Below are 10,000 nucleotides of genomic sequence, written 5' to 3'. Positions count from 1 at the left end.
CTTAGAAACACAAGGTACAGGGTTTGAATCTCACAGGGGATAATTGGCTAGGCTTAAAATGGCTCGCAAGGACAGTTAGCCTAGTACTAATCTTTGAACCTATAAAGACTCAGTAAAAAAACAGGTAGCTGTAAGTGCCTTCGTAAGGCACAATGACCAAATTTTATCTGATGAAGTCTGGTCATTGTGCCTTACGAAAGCGCTTACAGTTACCTGTTTTTTACTGGGTCTTTACAGTAAAGGATTTTGTTTGTGGATTTCAGCAGTGTGGCTCATTTTTTTTTCATTTTTATCATTTGGAGCGTTCTTTTTTGGTGCTATTTGTCAGGGGTCCACCAGGGTTGCTCGTTTTTTCCTGCTGACTGTATCTGACCAAACTAAACCAAGGTCTGTTTTTGTACAGTTTTTTTTAAATGGTTGTACATGGCATTCATATATACTGATGCATAGCCCTCCATGTTTTCAGGGTTGGGGGAGTTTTAAAATTAACTATGCTATCACTTATCTTTAGGGTTTTAGGGTTTGATGGGAGTAATGCCACTACATTTATTTCAAAGGAGACCAGTTTATGATCTGATCTTACAATGAGGACATTTATGCTGGGGAAGGGGGTGCAATGCTCTATGCTTGAGTACTGTGTCAAGGATATTTGAAACCTTAGTGGGAGTGCAGACCAGCTGTTACAGAGCATTAGCATTGACATAGTCCAGTAATCATTGAGCCTGCATGTTTAGTGGTCATATCTGTTTCCCATTTTATGGAGAGTTAGTTAAAATCACTCATGAGTATTGTGTTGGGCTGAATGGTAAGTGATTCTAGTAACTTCAGGTGTGCAGAGTGGTTTTCATGGTTCTTGTTTGGGGACCTGTAGCGAGAGTTGATATGGTGGGTGATTTTACCTCTGGGAAGCCGGACGTGGAGTAGCTCAAGTGAGACATCCTGCTTGACCAGTTTAGAGGTGTGATTGCTTTTGTGTGCAGAGTGGTTTTCATGGTTCTTGTTTGGGGACCTGTAGCGAGAGTTGATATGGTGGGTGATTTTACCTCTGGGAAGCTGGACGTGGATTAGCTCAAGTGAGACATCCTGCTTGACCAGTTTAGAGGTGTGATTGCTTTTTTATACAAATGGAAATACCCATGTATGATGGGCATTGTAGCCTTGCACAGCTGGGGTTCTTTTTGCAGCCTTGAATCACATTTTTCTAACTGCACAGACATCCACTTTCTCCAGGGCAAGGAGAGCTTCCAGAGAGTGCAGTTTCTTGTTAAGATGGCTAGCATTGAGCAGTGGTACCTTCAGCTTAGTATTAGAAGAATTTGTTACATTTGTAGGTCTGATGGTTTGGCACTGCCTAAAATAAGCAGTATGGGGGTGGCTAACACCCTGGCCAGTATTCAAATTCTAGCAGCAATAGGCCCATACCATCTCTGGAAAAGCACCCTGGTCTGTCGATTGTTGTCCCAGGCTGATAAATACTGGATCCCCTTGGAATGACAGTAATGGCTAAGCCAATTATTGAAGTAAATCATTTTCTGTTTGTATTATGGTATCATTCTTGGTGAGAGTAGAATGCTGCTGAATGTGAGGCTCATACCAGAGTGCGACACACATTCAGAGAGGTCCATCATGTCTCTCTTCATATGGTCCAGGGAAGTACGTCTCTGGTCATTCATATGGACTATGACTGAGTCATATCGGTAGTTATAGTTGAGTGACCTGAGTGCCTGCATGATCTGGTGAATCATGGCCGCTGACAGGCAACTGACTGTAACCTTCTCTATAACCAACCAGGTGGGGTTCTCACAACAGTGTCTCCTTTGACTAAGATGTTTGGTTGTGTGGTGGTTCATCTTAGAAGCTTGCCTGTGGAGACAGTGTAATGTGTTTTTTTGTGTAGTATTTTTTTTTTTCATGTGGTTTCTGAGGGCAGCATATGGGAAGTCTCTGAGGATTTTGTAAGTTACTGGGAATACCTCTGCATATGTGGATTTGTGTCAAGACCTTATTTAGTGAGGTAAGTAATATGTATGTGTTGACAACCTGTTTGACATTTGATTTATCAGTATGTGAGAGCTGTGTCTCAAATTTCATAATGTAACTACATTTCTTGCATACTGTATTTCAGGATTAAGTGGTTGTCAGTATACATGAAACAATTGCTGCATTGCCTTAGGATGCCCATGTCCACTTGGATGCTCCTAGAGCAGCAGGGGGGACTGGGGAAGGTTGCAGAGATAGTTATTCTAAGGGAAATTTTAACTTGAAAGCGTTTGCATCTATATAGTGCACTTCTGACTACAGCTGAGCGGAGAGCAGCCTAGTGCAAACACTGGGCTTGTATAGAATCAGAAAAACATGATGTTCTTCGTGTTTCACTGTTGCAGTCATCACATTTGGGTTATCTGCTTGCAGTAGCCCTCAGTCGGCCTGATTATCAAAGTCTTGGGCCCTGCGTTGGTTGCGGTCTCATCTTCCATGACGTCAGGAAGTCAGGGGTATAAAGCATGCAGCCGATGCCATTGCATCAGTCTTTCTTGCCATGCAGTGCCTGAAGCAGAAGCAGTTCGCAAGTACTGGTCGGCCGACTCCTGAAATTTTCGTTTTCAAGTTTCAGAATCGAAGTCTTCAACTAAAGCGAAGTACCCCATTGGGAAAACTTTTTCTTGCTCTAAACTGATGTCAGTAAAAGTCAATAATTGTATTTCTTGTGGAAAGCAAATACCTCATAAAGATTTAATTCGTACTGTATTCCTTGCCTTGGCCCTGACCACGACGTACCTCACTGTCAGTTTTGTGCCTTATTTAAACAACAAACTATTCGTTGTCTGTATATTTACGCTTCTAAATATTTTGGTACTCTGTTCAGTTATTCAGATATGTCTTCGGTAAGCCACCCGACTACCGACATTCTGAAAAAAGGCAAAGATAAAGACAGAGACAGGCCGCCTAGGTCCAAAGCTGCCGACAACACTTCTCCTAAGCTAGTCGCCAGTTCACCGGTACTCAGTGAGGTGCTTCACAGCCCCTGATACCCGCTACTTCAGATTTGCAGGCCTCTACTGAGACCCATTCGAAGTCCGGTATGCCGCGAGATGCTTCAACTGTGGAACCTGCGGATGACTCTACCTTGGATGGGTCCAGAGCCGCTGTGTAGGCACCGGCGTCTGAGGGTGTATTCAGGGCCTACTGACTTGCATATTAAACCAACGCCATCTTCTTCTTCGAGGCCTAAAACTCAATCCATGCATAGAAAACCGACCCCCAGACTGCATGGTCAGGCCTCTATGCCTAAAAAACAAATGATAAGAATGGCTGAAGACCTTATTACTTCAATCAGGGGAAGCCAACCTTCCCCCTCTAAGAGACCTAGGACTGAATTTGCTTATGATACTTCTGATCAGGATTCTGAAATTTCTGTTTCCTCTGATGACCAGAATTTACCCTTGTCTACCTATGAGGATTCTAATGCAGAGGACTATTCCCTCTGCTTCCCCTCCAGAGGATTTCTCTTTTGGTGAAACCTTGCATACTCTTAGGGAGCATTTTTGCTGGGAAAGCCAGGATTACTCGGATTCTAAAAAGAGGCTTAGGGATTTCTTACTCCTGCCTCAACACAGGCCTTTAGCTATCCCCCCTGTACTGGACTTTGTTGATGATGCCTTTTCGGAATCTAGCTTGGCCCCTGACTCTTTACCTCTTGTTCCCAGAAAACCTGATAACTATTACAGGGTTCCTGACTCTTACAAGTTCCTTTTTAAAAATCCTACTGCGGATCCAGAGACCATTTCACAGGGACCCAAGAGCATTAAGGCTACTGCTGCCAAAAGTCCTACTCCTAATCGATATTCCAGGGCGCTGGGTAGATGGGGTAAGAAGGTATACACTTCTGCAACCTTGGCCATTAGGGCCTTAAACTGCCAGTTTCATATGTTAAAGTATCAGCAAAATATTATTGGATTGCTTAAACAGAAAATGATATTGATTCCTGACTGTGCTGAAAATCAGGATTTACAGGATTTAATGCATTCGGCTGAACAAGTTGAAAAACGTACTTTGCAATGTGGTTTTGATTCACTAGAGGCATCTTTCTGGACTGCTGTCACTGGGTCTGTACTTAGAAGGCATGCTTGGCTTAAGAAGCAGTCTTTGCCAGATCATGTTAAAGCTAAATTGCTGGACGCTCCCTTAAATCAGGACCGCCTGTTTGGCAACAAAGCAGAAGTACTTAAAAAGATGGAGGAAAAAGCTAAATCTATGCAAACTGTTAAAGATTTCCTACAAGTACAGCCTCCAAGATTTAGTAGGCATTGGCCCTTTGCTGCCTCTTCCAGGCCCTCTCAGTCCAAACCCAGAACCAGCAGAACACCCAGGCTTCAGTCCCAAGGTACACACAGGACTAAGCAGTGGGGGTTCCTACTTACAAACCAGGGAGTAGTAAGACTCCCACCCTATGGTAAACTGTCTCAATGACTTAACTTTAAAACTTCCAAGCCCTTCTCAACTGACTGCTCCTTTAGGAGGAAAGATTGCTCTGCAGACAAACAATTGGGAACTCGTTACCCAGGACAAATGGGTTTTAAATATAGTTTCCCAAGGATACAGATTCCACTTCCACATGTCATCAACCCCAAATGGTTGGCCAGATCTACCCCCAAATCAGTGGGCAGAAGCTCAAAAGCAAGTACTCTCTCTCAAGTATAAGGGCTATTAAAACTGTCCCAGAAGAGGAAAGGGGACAAGGTTTCTACTCAAGACTTTTCCTGGTACCCAGAAAAGACAACACATGGCGTCCTATCCTGGACCTTTCTATCCTAAACACCTTTTTGGCGATCCCAAAATTCAAGATGCTAACTCTTCACCAGTTGCTTCCTATGCTAGGCAAGGATGCCTGGTTGGCAACACTGGATTTAAAGGAAGCATACCTGCACATCCCAATCAGGGAATCTTGCAGAAGATACCTACGCTTCAAAGCAGGCTACATGCACTATCAGTTCTCTGCACTGACGTTTGTCTTCTCTACTGCACCCAGGGTATTCACAAAGTGCCTAGCTCCAGTCATTGCATTTTGCAGGCAAAGAAATATTCAAATATACCCATACCTGGACGATTGTCTAATTCAGGCAGAAAGCCAGGACATACTTTTGAATCATCTGGCGTTTGTACAAAAGGTGCTAACTTGTCTGGGGTACACCATAAATGAAAAGAAATCACATCTGGTACCCTGTCAACAAATTATATTCCTGGGAGCACGCTTGAACACAACTTCCCAGATGGCTTTCCTCATGCCAGAGAAACAAATTCATTTGACTGCTTACTTCAAATGAATGGCCACAAAAATCCTGCTATCTGCAAGACAAATACTGCAAGCCATGGGGTTCATGGCCTCCTGCATTCTCCTAATTCCATATGCAAGACTGCATATGAGGAAACTACAATGGTATCTAAAAAGCCTATGGTGTCAACATTCTCAGGATCTAGAAGCAATAATTCCTATCATACTTTGCCTACAGTTAGAGTTCCTTTGGTGGGCAGAGGCCTGCCGCCAAAACAAGGGACTACCATTCACTCTCCCCCCTGCCGCCCAAACCCTAACAACAGACTCATCAGACTGTGCATGGGGGGCTTACCTAGCAGGGAAGTGCATTCAGGGCAAATGGAATCTAAGTCAAATGCACCTGCATATCAATCAAAAAGAAATGTTAGCTGTACAGAATGCTCTGACAGCCTTCAAGGACCACATTCTTCCAGAACAATTAATGGTAAAGACAGACAACACCACTGTTATGTGGTACATAAATGAGCAGGGGCGAACCCACTCATACCCCCCTCTGCAGACTAGCCATGGCTCTGTGGAACACAACCTTGAGCTACCAAGTGCATCTGCAGGCTCAATTCCTGCCAGGAAAGCTAAATACACTGGCAGACGAACTAAGCAGACATCTCATGGACCCACATGTGAAGAGGTAAAATTCCTTTCTTGGAAAACAGCCTTTCTTTTAACCATCACTTCAGCAAGAAGGGTGTCTGAATTACAGGCCCTTATGGCAGTGGAGCCTTTCATCATCTTTCATGCGGACAGGGTGTCCCTCAGGACCAATCCCTCCTTCATGCCCAAGGTAGTATCCGGTGTGGCTCTTAATCAGTCCATTCATTTGCCAACCTTCTTTTCTAATCCACAGAACAAAGGGGAATGGATACTGCACTCATTAGATGTGCACAGACAACTTAGATTTTACTTGTACAGGACTAAACCTCCTAGGAAATCTGAACAGCTGCTGGTGGCATTTGCTGCAGGGGCAGAGAGGAAGGCCATTTCAAAGCAAACCATTTCTAAATGGATAGGCCATTGCATTCATTTCTGCTATAGGCACCATGGAAAACCTATCCCACAGGGGATAAGACCACACTCAGCCAGGGCTGCATCTACCTCTACAGCCTTTCTCAGAGGTGTCCCTACCAGGGACATCCTAGAAGCTGCTTCCTGGAGTTCTGTACATACTTTCACCAAGCATTACCATTTGCCAGTTTTCTCTAAATCCAGAGCTGGTTTTGCCACTGCAGTCTTGCAGGGCCTTATAGCTGGTCCTAATGCTATCTAAATTCCTCCTCCCATCCTTAGCTTTGTGAATCTACCCAAATGTGATGACCGCAACAATGAAACACGAAGAACATAGTACAGTTGTGTACACTTACCGTAAATGTAGATGTTCGAGTGTATTCACTGTTGCAGTCCTGGTATCCCTCCCTCTAGCCCCCTTACTTCTTTTGGCTATAACTGTATTCCTCTTTACTATGCTTAAAAGCTTTTTGGTGTATTTGCTTTTTTTTGGAGGTATAATATATATTAATATATATATATATATATATATATATATATATATATATATATATATATATATATATATATATATATATATAAAATCATTGCCAGGTTTGCTTTTAGGTCATATCATTGCATCAATCTAAATCAGCTTGGGTGGCTTGAACTACCCAGCCTAATCTAGTATAACCAACTGATTATGGCCTATAAAATCCTCTCTAATCCGGACAATACTCCTGCACTTAAAAATATTATCACCCCCTATAACAATCCTAGACCGCTTCGATCCTCTAACAAACTACTAATTCAGACTAGTAAAATTAATAACACAGCTGGTGACTCTCTCTTTGTAAACTCTGCAAGTAGACCCTAGAACTCTCTTCCAGCTGATATTACCTTACTTTCTACCTTAGGTCAATTTGAAACTAGACTCAAACAACATTTGGCACTTAACTGGCTATGTCAATGTATCAAGCCTGGCTAACTCTCTCTAGAATGTGTACAAATCTGTTAACCAGTTTACTGTGTAATTTAATTGAATCCTGACTTACGCTCGGGATTAACTTTAACCTGTGGAACTTATTTAACTTGCTTATGTAATCACTGTAAATAGTCTGTTTGTAATATGTAATGCTGGTATTATGTAATGCTGTATCTGCTTACCCTTGGAGCTTTTCTCCCCGGGCCTCTGCTGAAAATGGACATGCATCCAGTTGGACTATCCCGATCAACAAATGTAAAATAAATAAAATCTATATATCTATATATCTATCTATATAATATATATATATATATATATATATATATATATATATATATATATATATATATATATATATATATATTTATATTTATATATTTAATTGCTTCCCATTAGGGGGACATCTGGGGCAAGAAAAACTGATGTAATGGCATCGGCTGCATGCTTTATACCCCTGACTACCTGACATCATGGAAGATGAGACAGCAACCGACGCAGGACCCAAGACTTTGATAATCAGGCCGACTGAGGGCTACTGCAAGCAAATAACCCAAATGTGATGACTGCAACAGTGAATACACTCGAACATCTACATTTATGGTAAGTGTACACAACTGTAATTTTTACAACAACAAGGCCTACAGAGCAATCAGGAAAACGCACAATAAGCTTTCAGCCAGCAGTCTCCAACTCAGATAGGTTTGCTACAGCACACTTCTGCCACAAGAGTGCAGCCAGAAAACCCTCTTAATGTAAAAATGTTGATTTTAAAGCTCAAGTGCAAGGAAACCACACACTCTAGATACTACTTCCCTGTAAAACTAGCAGACGCAATATAATTTAAGTATGCCGTGAGAGGTCACTCAGTGGAAGTACAAGCTTGGCTGGAGTTTTCATTTAGTTTTTACTGATTGTTTTTTCTGTGTAACCTTCTCACTGTTTGTTTTAGTTTGTTAGTTGGGATATTTTGCAGTCACCCTAATGGTAATGGACATCAGCTGGTTATAACAGCCCTGTGTTTCTTATGCTTAGTCAAACACTCTGCTTGTGGTGTGCTGATGAGGTCATAAGAAGCCCAAAATATGCATATTCACAGCTAGTTGGGTTTGGCTTTACTGGCCTGAAATTTTCCATTGAAACAACTTAAAAATAAGTAACTCATGGGCATTCAGAATTGCCAAATAGCTGAAACACCCGATGTTCGTAAGGGTCATTTGCATATATCCCATGTGCCTCTGATGCAAGAAGTTTGAGAGGTCACTCAGTGGAAGTTCTAGCTTGGCTGGAGTTTTCATTTAGTTTTTGCTGATTGATTCTTCTAAAGTGCCAGAAATATAACAGTATTCTTATGAAATGCAGTAAAAATAATTAGCAGAAGTGCAAAATGATACTTAGAACCTATTTTATTTCTTTCAGCAACAGATGGCTTTAGATGCAGCAGACTCAGTGTAAATCTCAGGTGATGTAGCAAAACCAAGAGCAGCTCTGAGGAACCTTGAAAAATAATGGTTGAATAATACATATTTACAGTCAATCACGTGAATACTTTTCTTCTTTTTCTGATGCATAAGAAAAAGTAAATTGATTAGAAGGAACTTGAGGCTGATTAAATTGCACTGTATTTAGCTGTATAAGGTGTTTTACTTCTGTAAAAGTAACCATTTATGCTCATCTTATTCCACTGTTTCTCTTGCAGGCCTTGTAAGCAAAGTGTTTCCAGCTGACAGACTGGTAGATGAAGCAGTGAAGTGTGGAGAGAGAATTGCTGGTAACTCTAAGCTTGTAACAATAATGGCAAAAGAGGCAGTTAATGCAGGTAAGAAAATTTTTCCACGTGTATGTCTGCATACAGGAGCATTGCTATGGTTCCGTGTTTTTTTTTTTTTTTTTTTCTTCCTCAAATGTACTAGGAACTGAAATGCTACTAGTAGTTGTAAAGTTTAGATGTTTATCTGTCAGCTCATTAAACAGATTTTTACTTCTTGTAGGAGGAGTACCACATGGTATGCACATTCTGTAGCTGGGCATTAGCATATTGTAAGGTACTGTAGCATAGCACGGTTCTCACCAAAGAGTAGAAATTACCCAAATACGAGTAAATAGTCATGTAAACAATGTATGTGTGAATAGCGTTTGTAACAGAGGTATAAAGACTCTGTTGTAAAATATTGGTATTTCTTTAATTGCTATGCTCTTTACTAAGGCAAGCCTGTTGACTAGATAGTTACTATGTTGTGTTAGTAATCATTTTTTTTGTGTTTTTTTTTACTGATTAGTTGGAGATAATATAGAGAGAGAGCTGAGAAAAAGATCAGATGGAGAGCATTTGCCAGTGTGTTTTAAAGGACTGTTTGTGAAAAGTGGAGGCTCTGTGGAGAGAACTTGGTTGAAAGTCATTGGAGAAAAGCTGGAAATTATTCCTTTCAGAGGAATTCACTGTTTTGGGGGGGGGGTTACAAACAGCAGTATAAGATTGTATCAAAGGTATTTGCTATTCATTTATTTAAAGCACAACGTCATTTTACTTTTTAGAACCTGCCTTATTGCACTTGTTTATTAATAAGCTAATCTGCTTTTATAAAGGCTGGTGGTCTCAGTTGTTATCTTCCATGATACGTATATAACAGACGTGTGTATTTGTATGTGTGTATATGTGTATGTGTGTGTGTATAGTGTGTGTATGTATGTATGTGTATGTA

At 41.2% G+C, this 10,000-nt stretch overlaps 1 protein-coding gene across 1 annotated transcript in view; it reads left to right on the top strand.

Annotated features, from left to right (window-relative positions):
• Nucleotides 1-10,000, top strand: part of ECHS1 (enoyl-CoA hydratase, short chain 1) — a 300,922-nt gene that overhangs the window by 227,978 nt on the left and 62,944 nt on the right. The window contains exon 6 of the mRNA XM_044056792.1: nucleotides 8,998-9,117. Within this exon, the coding sequence (XP_043912727.1) occupies nucleotides 8,998-9,117 (120 nt within the window). The remainder of the gene's footprint in view (nucleotides 1-8,997; nucleotides 9,118-10,000) is intronic.

Source organism: Protopterus annectens, chromosome 14.part0 (assembly GCF_019279795.1).
Source record: "Protopterus annectens isolate FY-2018-M chromosome 14.part0, PAN1.0, whole genome shotgun sequence".
NCBI classification, from domain to species: domain Eukaryota; kingdom Metazoa; phylum Chordata; order Ceratodontiformes; family Protopteridae; genus Protopterus; species Protopterus annectens.
Note: the sequence above shows the minus strand (reverse complement) of the source record. Positions and strands in the feature narration are given on the sequence as shown.